Below are 15,166 nucleotides of genomic sequence, written 5' to 3'. Positions count from 1 at the left end.
GCAAAAATGGCAATTCTCGCATTGAATCTTGGAAATTATCTTCTGGGTAGGTGGAATTGAAACGGAACGATGAGAAAACAAGAGAGGGTGGGGACTCACCAGAGCGAGATCGGTGATGGCAGGATTTGGGGAAGTCAAGATCTTGAGGAAATTCAATATCGCCACCTCCATCCTTGCCAGAACCTGACTTTTTTCTCAGAAAAGTTGCAAGCAGACGTAATTCAGAGAGAGAGAGAGAGAGAGAGAGAGAGAGAGGACCTGTTTGGGTTGAAGAGTTTGGGAGTAGGACATGTGCTGATCGGAATCGAAGAGGAGGGTTTTGGTGGGTGGAGCCATCCTCTCTCTCTCTCTCTCTCTCTCTCTCGCCTTTACTGTTTCTGCTTTCTTATGCTTCGGAATTTGGCGGGAAGTCTACGGGTTGCGGATCATCAGTTCGGATCAGACTGGAATTCTGATCCAAACCAAATTCCCATTTGTAGGGTTTGGTTTGGACTTTGGTGTCAAAGGGTGGAAATGTGGGTCGGGTTTGGTTTAGCACACTTGTGACCTCCATGGGGTTCAGACTAAGCTCGGATTGCAGCGATACACATTGCATTCCTGCGCCGCTGGTCCCAACCAATGTGTGCAGTTTCTGAGAGCTGGGAGTCATTCCGTGTGTTTTGCATGAACCGAATTGGCAACCCGATCCAAAAGGCTACCTAGAGGCTAGAGAGTGTTTGAACTGCTGGGAATTCTCGTTTTAGAACAGGAATTCTTCGTTGCCAGCCCAACATTTCAGTGTTTGAGTTGCGGTCAGATATGGATTTTGCTTTCAAGAATCCTATGAATTCCTCAGCTCAGCTCAACCCTTTTCTAGGGTGATGAATGTGAAGATTTGAATTATTACAATAGATTAAATCATGATAAGTTAAAATTCATCACTCATTTTTAGTGTAACACATTTTTGACAAATTTTTTTTATATTGTTTATGTTCCCTTTCATGGAGGTGCACTTTTTTTTAAACTTTTCAAGTATACCAAAACTTTTTGAAAATTAAAAAAAGTCACATGGACATGCACACATACATATGTTAGTCATACATTATGTAACGCCCCAAAATCTTGACTTGTTAACTTTTGAAAGATATTTAGAAAACCTTTCAAAATTCAGAGTTTTGGTTTAGCAAGTCTGCATAAGCAAATTAACCTTTGAAAGACAGACAAGTTGTCAATTCTAGGTATGTTAGGGTAAAAAACAACATAAACAAATTTGGCAAAAATAATTGGAGGGCCAAAAAAATGTGTGTGTGTATATATATATCTATATATATGCCAATATCTAGTTTGTACAACTTTGAGGGTTTACCCCATGAGCAAAAAGGGCAAATAGAAACAGGTAACCAGGATGCAGGCAGAAAGGGGTGAGATCTCGAGTCATTCTGCATCGCGTCATCAACTGTCAGAAACACCTATTCGTCACATGCCCATAAAATGAGTCAATTTTACGAAAAAACTAGTAGGTGCGCAAAGAAAGACAGTAAAGAACAAAGTTCTAAAGCAAAGCAGAATAACCAACTATGGCAATCCCACTGACTCTACAACAAATTAACTCATCAAAACAATCCAACATAATAAGCAGAGTAACTCACCATGCATGCTCTTATCAATAAATTCTTGATTTCATAGACAAGTAACAAAATAAAGAAAGTGGTCAAGAGCAGTAACAGTCAATCCCTCAAAAGCTTATAACTAACTTGAAGTGTGAGCAAGTTATTTTTAGTTTTGATATTAACTAGTCATGCGGGTACGTACATGGCACGAAACATAGAAACAGCCGAGACCGGTCAGAAGGTTTATTATGCTATGTCTTTTATGATACCCGGATAGCTGACTGAGTCATCTCCTAAGGGGACGGTTAGTGGTCAAGAGAGTAAGTTCCCAAAGGCATGTGTGTGGCTCATGGATGCATCCAGCTGTAAGCTATCTTTTGTAGCTTATTTCCTCTAACTTCGATGACGGGGGAAGCCGGGCATTTTGCTTGTAGGGTGGTCGTTAACGACCTGTCCATCGGAGTTTTGTATCATCCATCCTCTCTCTTAATGAACTGTGGGAGGCGAATGGGTACGACAGGGGTTTCTTAACCGTCGTCCCATTCTATATGCTCTGGCCTGTTAGACCCACATGAGCATCTAGCCTATGAAGACGTATCATCACATTTTATGTGGTTTCAGTAAATGTGCTCATCGCACATTTCGAGGTTTCATCGACCTCTCATACTACCCATAGTAGTGCACAATCTGTCCTTCTCTAAAGGCACGACTAACAGGGTAGGCATGGGTATCTCAAAGGATAAACCAACCCATCATTTGACAAAGTAACTTATTATGTGCTCAGAGTGTTCAATAGAATTAGACGAGGCTTAGAATCTCTATGGATCCCCATGTACCTCCCAAGTGTCTCAACTTGGGGTAAAGCTAACTGCATCTAGTAGTGCATAGAAAAAAGGCTAGATTAGCCAACTCGAAAAGACAGGATTTTACATAGAGGAAATCCCTTTTTTGAGACTGAAGTGTCGGTACTCGATTTCACATCTTTCATAAAGAGCAAGAATCGGTATGTGCACCTACACACCCTGTAATAGCAGAGTCACTTGAGGCAAGCCTTCGCTTCGAGTGTGATAACAACAACATGCAATATAAAAATAGAACGTAAAGGCAGAAGTATAAGAGCACAAAGAATTCATCAAGTATCAACACCAAAGTAGAGGTAGAAGGAAATACATAAAGTAAATAATCTTTTATATATATATATATATATATTCTAGCATTTTGTTCATTTCTAGCCTTTTTGCACGACTTGCCCCTACCTCGAGGGGTTGTGGTCTTGTATTCGTCTTCCTGTATAGGTACGAATGGGCTCGGGCCACGGGGCACGAGCGTGCTCCATCATGAAAACTGTGAAAAGTCACATAGTTAATGGACGAATTACTATTTATAATGGAAAATCAAACAAAAGGGGCAGTGGCTTGGCCTCTGCTGAAAAACAAGCAGGCGACAGGGGTTTGGCTTCTACCTAGTTTTCTGGATGTGCAGGCAGCGGCAGGAGCTAAGCATCTGCCGATTTGTCCAAAAGGTTGAAAGAGGGTGGCAAGAGCTCGACCCCTGCCAAGCCATCCTGGAAATATTCAAGCGGCCCTTGCTAGAATAAAACAATGGTTGCCAGGAGAATAAAAAGTGGGTCGACAGAGGCAAAGCCCCTGTCGAAAAACGTCAATTGACAGAGGCTTTTGCCTCTGCCGAGAAAGAAGAATTGGCAGGGGCAAAGACCCTGCCGAAAAGCATCAATCGACATAGGCTTTTGCCCTTGTCAAAAGGAACAAATGGCAGGGGCAAAGCCCCAACCGAAAAATGCTAGTCGACAAGAGCTTTGCCTCTGCCGAGAGATAAATTAATCGATAGGGGCTTTGCCCCTGCCGAAAAATAGAGAGAGACGGAGACGGAGCCCCCCCCCCCTAATGTCTGCCGGGAAAAAACAAGGCAGGGGGCTAAGCCCCCCTACCAATGTCGTTTTGACAGAGGAGACAGGTGGCAACCAGGCCGCCTGTCAGAAATTGATGAAGTAAGGAGAGGAAGGAGGTGGAGGAGGGTGTGTCGGGGTTACCTGAGATTGTTGGTGATACAACTGCTTCTGGCAAGTCACAGGTCGAGGGCAAAGAAAGAATGGGAAAAGAGGAGACAACATCGGGGGTCGCCAGAGAACGCAAAAGAGGAGAGGGATAGTGTGTTTCCGGTAGCCGGTGAGGGTGCCAGAAAATAAAGAGAGGGAGATGAGGGTGGTGGTCGCCAGGTGGAGGCGGTGGTCGCCAGGTGGAGGCAGTGGTCGCCAGGTGGAGGTTGTGGTCGACGCGTGGGGGAGGGGCTCGCCGGCTGTCCCTCCCCTGCATGCTTTAATGTTTTAAAGCATGCAGTCGGTGGCAGCGAGGCGGTGCCCGACCCGACTGCATGTTTGGATCTGAGTCGGTCTGGATCTAGATCCAGGTCAAATCTGGATCCGACCCGAGTCCAACAATTTTTTTTTTTACACATGACCTTCGTGGTCATGTTTCATAGAGAGTCTCACTCATTGAGGAGAGATGTGTGCTCACTCTCTCTTCAAGGGGTGAAACCGTCCAGAATAGAGTCTTATCCAAAATGAAGTGTGCTTCATTTTGAATAAGCTCAGAACCTGAAATGGTTGCCAACTTTCACATTGGGTTATCAGTTACCCAGGAGGGAGTAAATCCCCAACATGATTATCTCTCTTATTTAAAGTAAGAGAGGACTTACTCACTGACACATAGAGAAAATGAGTGAGAGCAAAACCCCTCCTGAAGCAGGCTGTATACATTATCCTCACACACATTTGCATCGATCCTTTAGTGGTATCAGAGCACCAGGTTGGCGGTGTGCACAGGACCATATCTGGATCATCGTATGATGCTCAAAGTCACGAATCATTGATCAACGGTCACCAAAAAAACAAATCAGCAAAACAGGTCAATGCTTTCAATTGTTTAGGCACATCTGACAGGTTGTTGGATTTCGGTGACCCCTATCCTTGTTTACAAATAACAATAAGGGGAAGCATACCTTGAATCGGGTATGCTCGTAAAAGTAAAAAAAAACACATATTTTTTCTTTATCGATTTTTATTTTAATTTGAGAAAAACCCTTGCAAGAAAAACATTCATCTGCTTCTGATGAGCAACCCGAGGGCTGAACTCAGATCGACATTCACGCTCAGGTCAAGAGATCAAGCTTCATTCTCCAAACTTGAATCTTTGTCTCCTTAGGACTTAAGGAGACACTTGTACAATCTATAGAATAAATCTTGTTCAAGGATACACTCATATGTTCAAGGATACACTAAAAAAAATAGATTTTTTTTGTTTGTTCAAAAGATTTTTTTTAAAGGGTCGCCAGTAACCGACGACCTCTTTCTCCTCTGTTTCTTTTAAAAGGTCACCGACATTAGATGATCTCGATAAATATATAAAAAAAGAAAAAAAAGAAAAATACAGTGGGTCACCAGAATCAGGCGACCCTTGTTCTTAAAAAAAATATATAAAAAAAGGAAGAGGCAAAAGAAGAACACAGACCCCAAATTGAGGTCTGCGCAACAAAAAAAAATAAGTTTTTTTTCTTTCTCAAATTAACAAAGAAATTTATTTTAGGGGGTGGCCTATAACCGGTGACCTCCCTTCGTTGAAATTTTTGTGAACTGGCAACTGCTGAAAAAAATAACAAAAAAATGGATTACCTGTATTTTTTTTCTCATCGTCATCTTTTCTAGATATCTGGAGACCCAATCGGTAAGCCGCATAGGCTAGTTGTTTAAAAACCCTCATCGCCCTCTGGAGAACGAAGCTTTGAGGACCTTTTTCTTCTTTTTTTGTCAATCTTCCACCGTTGCAACAACGGGCGAGGATGCTTCGGTGACCTTTCGACAATCTCGTCAGTCGTCGGTAAAGGGGGCTCAACATTGCTGCCAACTTTACTTTTTCGATGAACGAACTGGCACACCGATCTGTAGGTTCTTGTTGACTGAAACAAAAAAAAGGCAGAAAGCCAGAAGCTTCTTTATGAAACTTCTGATTTTTTCTAGAAAAGGCGTGCCCGTTTTATATGCATTTATAGGTGAAAATATGATAGTGCCCCTGGTCTTTTCCAGAAATTTGGTCATATCTCTGTCAGGTGACATTATGATTTGCCCGAGGTCTTTTCTAGTATTTTTGGTCAAGTCGCTGAAAGGTTATATTACTTATTTATTCTTGGTCTTTTCCAATAATTATGGTCATGCCCCTACACATGTAAGTTATATTTTTGCCCTTGCTTTTTATGGTTAATACTTATTCTATCCTATTGTAATTAATTTACTGCACTACCCTTAAACTTTGTTGTATTTGACATCAGCATCTCTAAATTGCAACAAAGGTCCTCAAATTTCTCGTAATTCTAGAAAAGGATCTGAACCTGAGAAATATTATCCGAAAAATGCTTAGTTTTCTAATTTTTATAGAAAACCTCCTATTTTTTAATTCTTTTTTTTTTCTGGATAATATTTTTTTAGCAGTGCTCCTTTCTGATTTTTTTTTAAATTACAAAAATTGCTTAGAAAGTGCATATTTGCTTATTTTTCTTTGAAAATCAAGCAATTGATTGTCATACGTATTTTTTTGGCACTTACATGAAATAATAAGGTAGTGCTTCATGAAATTGCTAATTATGAAAGTTATATTTCATGAGTTTATGGTTAATGTTCTTTTATTCGTATACTTGTTGAATGTTGGATTTACTTTTATCATGCTTTGCCATCTTAAAATATCTAAATTTAGAAAAATGGCAAGTAGGGTTTGTGCAACCGAATTAGCCAAAACTGACAAACTTAATGGTACCAATTTCTATATTTGGAAGATGAAGATTCCTCTTGTTTTAACTTCAGAGGGCATCTAGAATGCCCTCACTACTGAAATGAGGGACCCAGGTGCTGGAGCTACCGAAGAGGTAAAAGCTGCTTTATAAAAATATAAAAGAGACAACATGTTGGCCAGAACTATCATGCTCACCTACATGGATGATGACCTTATCAGGGTGTTTGAAGATTACCCTACAACTAAGTCAATGTTGTCATTTCTAAGAAATATGATACTACTTATAAAACTCACATACAATTACTGCTAGAACAATATAATTTATGTCGGATGCAAGAAAATGATAATGTTGTTGATCATGTGAATAAAATGCTTATTATGGCAAAGAACCTCACAATAGTTGGGAATGTAATCATTGATCGTTTGCAGATGTCCATAATTCTGCATAGTCTCTCATCTCCATAGAAGATGATGCAAACTGCTCTTAGGCTGAATTTAAGAAATCTGACCTTGAAAGAGCTTCCTACTTAACTGAAAATTGAGCAACAACATATGCAACAAGATAGAAAAAGAAAATTATACTTCCCAAAAGATGCTCCCAATCGCAATCATAGCCCTTCTAGACATCCACATTTTAAGATTTTTTTTTAAAGGCAATGCCATATTTGATAAGAAGAAAGGTCCAACATTACGCAAGATGCAGGCAACCGCCTCTCAGGTCAATTGCTTTAAGTGTAAAAAACTTGAACACTTCAAGAGAGATTGCATGAGATGGATAAACAACAATAATGATAGGAACAACAAAAATGGCCAACAAAAGGAGAGGAGAGATATAATCTGTGTGATATCAGAATGCTCTTATACGGACTAAGCTCTTTATGGATGGTGGGTGGACTCTAGGCAACACGTCATATAGTAATAAGCAAGGAAGGAATGGTGGACATGGTAGAGTATAAGCCTTGTAAACATCGGGTGTACTTGGGCAACAACACCTACTATGATATTATGGGTGTCAGGACTTATCACATTGAAACTTTTAGAAACAATGTATTATTGTCTAATGTCCTATGTGAATTGTCTACGAGACGTAATTCAGTATATGTTCCACCCTTGGCTGCAAAAAGTTTTGAAGTTAGATTTATCCCAGGAAAAGTTACTATAGATAAACATGGTTGAATCCTGTTTGATAGGGTTTTTGATAAACATCATGGATTGTTCAAAATTGATGATTCTGATATGAATAAAATTCCTTCAATTTATGCTTATATTGATATTGTCTTTAATGTAGATGTAAATGTTAGGCATCAAAGACTTGAATATATTAACTTAAATAAGATGAAGAAACTTGTTGAATTAAAATTAATACCCGACTTTAATGAATCTTCATTTTTATAGATGTGAAACTTGTATTTATAGAAAATTTGACAAGAAAACCCTTCCCACAAAATGTTATTAGAACATCATAATTATTGGAAATCATACACACTGACATTTGTGGTCCTTCTAGGACTCAAACTCATAAAGAAATATAATATTTAATATCATTTATTTATTATTTTTCTAGATACAGTCATGTATATCTTATAACTTATAAGTATGATGTATTAGACAAATTTAAAGAATATTGTCAAGAAGTCGAAAACCAGCTTGGTAGAAAGATTAAAGTTTTATGATCTGATTGAGGAAAAGAATATACCTCAAATGAATTTTCTGAATATTGCAAAGCCAATAGGATCAGACCGTAAACTACAACTTCTGGCACACCTCAACAAAATGGTGTGGCTGAAAGATTTAATAGGACTCTCTTTGATATAGTTAGATGTATGTTATCTAATGCTTTATTACCCAAAGTATTTTGGAGAGAAACAATACATACAACAACATATGTTTTAAATAAGGTTTCATGTAAAGTTATTGTCTCTACACCTTATGAATCATGAAAAGAAAGAAAACTTAATCTAAGTCACCTTCGTAGATAAGGTTCAGTAGCTCATATAGAAGTTATGGAGCGATCAAGAGATAAACTCGATACCAGATCTATAAGGTGTATATTTATTGGATATCTCAAAGAATCCAAAGGTTTAATCGAAAGTAGAGTGTTATCGTCTTGGAAGATCAAAACATGGGAGAAATTATTCTTGAAATAAATAGAGACGATCCTCTTGATTTGTATTGTGATTCTGATGATTTGCAAGAACCTATAAGTAACGACGAACCTTCTGAAATCTCTTCATCTTCTTCTTCTCATCAGTCTCAGGTTGGACACAAAAGGTCTAGAGTTCATCCGTCTTACTTAGATAACTATTATGTCTACCTATTGAAAGAACTGTGTTATCCTTTAGATATGGATGAAATGAAAGATAACATATCATATGGTAGAACAATAAACTTACGTGAGTCAATAGACTGGGTAAATATCATGGACGAGGAAATTGAGTCAATAGGAAAAAACCATGTGATGATGCATGAAATGCACATCATTCTTATTCAAAATTTATATATTTTCACATGTTTTTATTGGTTTAGAACCCATGTATTGAAGTATTTAGATATAAAGAGGTCTCGGTTCGAATTTCACTCGAATCAGAGTTAAAATGAGAAAAATATCACATTTTTTGAGTTTTGGATCAGATTTTGAGGTATATTGGATCCAATTCTGACCCAAGAGCTCAAATTTAGATTTTAGACTAGATCTAAACCTTAAATATTCTAAACCCACATAATTTAAAGAGTTTTTCAATAGTATTTTCCGAAAACCTCCTCTTTCTAACTCGTTTTGGAAGTTAAATGCAAATCACATAGAATATAGGCATTTAGCTAGAACTAACTTTTTAGTTAGGTGGCTTTTTGAATTAGGTCATAGTTTAGGTAGTATAAAAAGTCTAGAAAAAGAAGAGTCCACGTTTTTTGCTCTTGGAGAAAAATGCCCCTCTTATGCCTTTCTCTCTTCCCCTTCCACTCTCTCACCCCTTCACCATTTTAGTTTTTTTTCCCTCTTCTCCCTCCACCTTTCCTTCCTCTACTTTGTATTGTGTTTTTCTTGGTGATTGTTGTGTCTTATTTTGCAGATGTTGTAAATCTGCTCGGAGAGTTTCCCCCTTAGATTTGGCATGCCGTCTACCATCACCGAAGATCCGATCGTGTTCTCTCTTCAACTAGCCTCCTTCTTTGCTTCCAACATCGAGCTCCCTCTTCGCAGCTCGGCTCTTGGTAGATTGCAGCAACTGGAAGTAAGTTGCAGACATCCCAAGACGTGTTGGGCATATCTCTAACTCCAAAGACCACTCATGGTCTCCCCCATTCATCGGACAAGTTGTGAGGTATGACTTTCTTCCCCTTTTCTTCTAGTTAGTATCGAGTCGGGTCATGTCGTTTCTTAGGGTCTGTCATGGGTCTGTTCTTAGTCATTTCCATCAGTGTTGATATGTTTTCTTGTTCCATTTACAAAGCTATTCTGATCGGTTCTTGCATGAGCAAGAACCGATCTAGTCTTTGAATCATCTAATCAACAGATTATAATTCAAATTTAAAGATTTTTTAGGAATCGGCTGGTTAGTTTGATCATGTATGTAATATATATTATGTGATTAGTATAATTTTTTAGTTAATTACAGTCTATATTTTTAGTTTAACAAATCTGGGCATGGTCTAGCTGCAACTAGACCCGGCCACTCATGCTCGGTTAGAAATAGAACATATACGATTAGGGTTAGAGTTATATATTCGGTTAGATTAAGTTAGCCTTAATTGTTTAGTAATATTAATCCCAATTTTAACTCTGTAAATTCTGACTTTAATAGCCATTTTAACAACATGTTAGTCTTAAAATTAGGCTTGATTTAGTTAATATACTTAATTAGATAGAGTAATTATGTTAGCTTAGCATAGATCATTTTTACCGAGTAGTATAGTTTCCCTTATATTTTTTAATTGAATACTAACAGGTTGTTGATTAGATTAGGCTGAGGTAGGTTGACTAAATGTAAGGTAGATATTTTAACTAAGCCATCATTATTTAGACTAGCATGTATTTTTGTTTTTAGTAGGTTGGACTTTTGTTTAGGATTTTAGTTAAAAATCATGCATGGAATTCTATTAAGTAATTATTTTGTGACATTATTTTTTATATCATATGATTAGGTTAGGTTTGGGTAATTTAGACTTAGGTCATGTATTTTATTGCAATAATCTATTAGGTTAGCAATTCAAATTTCATTGCCTTTTAATTTTTCTAGCAAGTTTGATTTTTTTTAGAAATAACTTTAAAAATCGTGAATTGTAGTAGGTAGTACTTGATTTCTTTATTCAACCCTTAGGTAAATTAGAAGTTGAGTCTTGTATGATTTTAGTAAATAGGAAAGCTTAGTAGGTTAACATAGGAAATTTTTGTATAACATTTTTGGCAGAATTTGACTTCGAGCTAGGTTGTTCAAAATTGTGTCTTGTAATTTAGGGAAGTCTTTGATTCTTTTGTTCAGCCTTTAGGTGTGTTAGATATTTTGAATTAACGTTAGGTCAACATTTCTTGTGGCAATTAATTTAGAGTAGGTAGCATTTCATTGTTTTTGGTGTGTTGACTTTTAATTAGGTCTCTTTTCTAAAACCGTGTAGTGGATGTTAGGAAATTTTAATTACTTGTTTCCTAAAGTTCATACGTTGATTTGTTAGGTTAATTGCTGGATTTTAATGCCTTGCATTAATTTGAGTGCATGTTAGATTCTAGTAGGTTAGCATTTCCATTTTTTGTTGCATTTTAGTGTTTTAGTAGGAATTGACTTTTAACTAGAGGTTTGAAAATTGTGTAGTATGTGTATTGTGTTATCTTAGGTAATTTATTTAATTCCCTTGTTAGCTTTAGGTAATTTACTTATTTTACAAAGTGCTAGGTTGGTGTCTAGATTTTGAGTCTAGTGTAATTTTGGTAAATGTGAATTTTTGGTAGGCTTTCATTGATTAATTAGAGTTGTTCTTGCACACATTTATTTTAGCAACAATTGACTTTCTTAGATTCTATAAAAAATCGTGTGCTAGGCTTAGGCAAGTTTTAATTTGAATTTCTGATTTTTTTACTTTATTGGATTTGCTTCGATTAGGGTAACTCTTCTTTTTGGTAATTAATTTAGGAAACCTTAGCCATAGTAGACGTTTTGCATCCATTTTCTTTATTTCTTGTTAATGATTGAGTTTTAGTAATATCTTTAATTGCTAGTTTAAATTAAAATTTTTTTTGTAAGGTATAATGAGACCATAGTGGAGCCCACTAGGGGGCATGAGCCTCTACGCTTCATTCAAATTCAAACCCGCCCCTTAATACCCTAATTAGTTAAGTTAACTTTAGTTAGCTTTAGTTCAATTTGTTTTTCAAGTAAGTAAGTTGAAGTAATTTTAATTTCAAGTTAAAGTAGTTAGTTGATTTTAAGTTCCGTACATTAGACTAGTTACCTTCTTTATTTTATATTCCATAATTCATATGTTTGTTTTAGTTTAAGAGAGGGTAGTTAATTGTGTATTCTAGCTTAGATTGAGAATTACTGTATCGTTAACTTCATCAAGTACTTAGGTATGGTTAGGTTGCTTACTTAGTTTACTTAAATGTTGTTTACTGTCATTTACTTTAGTATTAGGTTTGTTTCACATAAGCTTAAGTCCAGTGGTGCGTGAATCACATGCATTTCATTTGAATATTGCATTAAATTTTCAAACCAGATTTTACAACAACTTGCACTCGTCATTTTATGTATATTTTTTTAAAGTTTTTTAGAAAAAACAGTTCTATTCTTTTCATTGGCGTGTTGACTATCTACAAACAAAAAATCAACTCCATTAGAGTTGTTTCGGTCGGGTTTTAAAACATTTTTCAAAAATCGGTTTTTCAAGATTTCAAATTTTAGGACATGCCTGTTTTCAAATTTTTTTTGAACTTAAAATGCTTATATCCGGTGCTCCCCGATGAATTTTTGAGATCTGTAAAATCTAACAGATTTCTGAATTTGTCAAAAATCCAACAAAACAAAAATCATCTGATTCGGACTCCGTTTAGGCTTTCAAACAAAATTTTTTTGAAACCCTGTCAGAAATTGGTTTATGCACTATCATGAGGGGCAAAACATACATTTAACAAACTACATAGTTTTCAGTAATTTACTGTATTTTTCTGCATGTTAGTTAGTATAATTAAAGTAGTTAACTTGGTTAGATTTGATATAATTAATTAGTTTAATTAGATGTTGCATTTTAGTTTATTCTTATTTTAATTATAATTTAGTTTTAGAAATGAATTTTAGAATTAGTTTTAGTGTAGTTTTAAAATTAATTGTCGTCATTATGTACTAACTTTTTATTTTCTGTTTGTTTAGGTTGATAAGTTCAATACAGTTCAACATATGTATTCATATTAGATCACAAATGCATTTATGGTGAAAAGACAAAAATGCCCTTGGTGATCTGGAGAAGACTTTAGCAACCTGTTTAGGAGTTAATTTTTATTTTTAGTGTGTAACTTAAGTAAAGTTGTAGTGTTTGACTTAGTTGTTAACATTCATGATATTAATAAATTGAAATTTTTAGATTTAAGTTGAGTATGTTCTCATTCTCTGAGGATTCAACCCGTACTCACCACATTCGTGGAAAGTCGGTTTTTATATTTTGGTTGACGATTTTTCAAATCCTTTATTAAAAAATATCTTTTAAAAATATTGTTGCAAAAAGATCAACCACCAGATCTAGAAATTGACCGATTTACCTGAGAAAATGAAAGCCATTAGATGTAAATAGATTTTAAAAAAAATTCAAGTCCGATGATAGTATTGATAAATTTAAAGCAAGATTAGTTGTTAAAAGTTTTTCTCATAAAAAAAGATTAGATTATGTTGACACATATTCACCTGTTGCAAAATTCACCTCGATAAGGATAATTCTCGCTATTGTAGCTCACTACGATGTAGATTTACATTAAATAAATGTTAAAACCAATTTTCTTAATGGTGAACTTAAGGAAACCATGTTCATAGAGCAACCTGAAGGCTATATAATAAAACGGTAAAGAAGATAAAGTATATAGTTTAAAAAATCTCTATACGAACTCAGGCAATCATCACATCAATGGTACTTAAAGTTTCATAATGCAATTACATCATTAGGGTTTATGATAAATAAATTTGACCACTGTGTTTATGTCTGAAAAAGTGAGAGTAAATTTGCTATTCTCTCACTATATGTGGATGGCATTCTTTTGACTGAAAACGACAACGATATGATTGTCAAAACCAAGTCATGGTTAAATTCTTAGTTCGAAATGAAAGACATGGGAGAAACATCCTATGTTTTTGGAATTAAAATCACTCGCGATAGAAACTCTTAAATTTTAAGCTTAAGTTAAGAAAGGTATTTAAATCATATACTAAAAAAATTTAAAATGAGTGATTGCAAGCCTGTTAGAACACATGTGGTAAAATGTATCAAATTGAGTAAGAATGATAGTCCTGGTGATGGACAAAAAAGGCTAAATATCCCTTATGCATGAGTTGTTGGAAGCTTGATGTATGTTATGCTATACACAAGGCCTGATATTAGCTTTGTTGTTGGCCTTGTTAGTCGCTACCAAAGTAATTCTGGTTGGTCACACTGACAAGCAGTAACAAAATATTTTGATATTTAAAATGAACTATAAACTTCAAATTATGTTTTCAAGTTGATTCTTTAGAATTAACTGGGTATTCTGATGCTGACTTTATAGGCATTAGAGATGATAGTAAATCCACCTTTGTATATGTTTTTATCCTCGGTGAAAGTGCAATTTCCTAGTCTTATAAGAAACAAGGCTGTGTAACTCAATATACCTAGAAAGCTAAATATATTGCATGCAATACATCTGCTATATTTGTTATTTGGATAAGCTACTCCATTAATGATTTGAAGCATGATATAACCAATAGGTCAGTTCAGATTTATTGTGACAATCAGGCTGTCATCTCTCTTATGAAGAGTGAAGCGGATAATTCTAAAAGTAAACATATAATGGTAAAGTACCATTATATTCATTATATGATTGAAATAAATGAAATCAAAGTCAGCTACTTACCTGCATCTGATATTAAGATATGTCTAACAAAGACATATGTCTGGATGAGAAAGTAAAGAATACAACTCATTACAGGAATGTTGATCCAAGTAAAATACTCCAATAGTGAGAGGTAAAATATTGCATCATGAGTAGTTACACATAGTCAAGTGGGAGATGTTGGTCATACATGACTTCAGTGGCCATGTTTCACGGAGAGTCTCAATCGTTGAGGAAAGAGGTGGGCCCGCTCTCTCTTCAATGGGTGAAACCGCCTAGAATAGAGTGGTATCCAAAATGAAGCATGCTTTATTTTGGCTAAGCTCATAATGTAAAACAGTTGCCCACTTTCATGATGGGTTATCGGCTACCCAGGAAGCAGTAAATCCCCATAATGGTTTAACTCTCTTATTTAAAGTAAGAGATGGCTTACTTACCGACATATATCGAAAACGAGTGAGAGCAAAACCCCTCCTAAAGCAGGTCGTATACATCATCCTCATGCACATCCGCATCGATCCTTCAACATACATATACATCACATCATGGTTTACTCAAATAGGTGCCAAAATTTTCTACATATTAATACAGATGGATTGGGTTGATGCCTAGATCAGAGGTATCTCTAGTGGTAACCTGTCAGAGATGTCTGTGATACCATTCATCTACTAGATGAATGGCCTCCCAAACACTATGAGATGGTATTTTAGGTGTGCAGG

The 15,166-nt window shown here is 35.9% G+C and overlaps 1 protein-coding gene across 1 annotated transcript in view; it reads right to left on the bottom strand.

Annotated features, from left to right (window-relative positions):
* Positions 1-9,693, bottom strand: part of SPO11-2 (sporulation 11-2) — a 31,522-nt gene extending 21,829 nt beyond the window's left edge. The window contains exons 1-2 of the mRNA XM_089986049.1: positions 9,568-9,693; positions 100-183 (exon numbers count right to left, since the gene is read on the bottom strand). Of these exons, the coding sequence (XP_089842175.1) occupies positions 100-183; positions 9,568-9,693 (210 nt within the window). The remainder of the gene's footprint in view (positions 1-99; positions 184-9,567) is intronic.
* Between the last annotated feature and the right edge of the window lie 5,473 nt (positions 9,694-15,166).

This window comes from Nuphar pumila, chromosome 13, assembly GCF_984573655.1.
Source record: "Nuphar pumila chromosome 13, dmNupPumi1.hap1.1, whole genome shotgun sequence".
In the NCBI taxonomy this organism is placed as follows: domain Eukaryota; kingdom Viridiplantae; phylum Streptophyta; class Magnoliopsida; order Nymphaeales; family Nymphaeaceae; genus Nuphar; species Nuphar pumila.
This window is presented reverse-complemented; position numbering and strand designations above follow the sequence as displayed.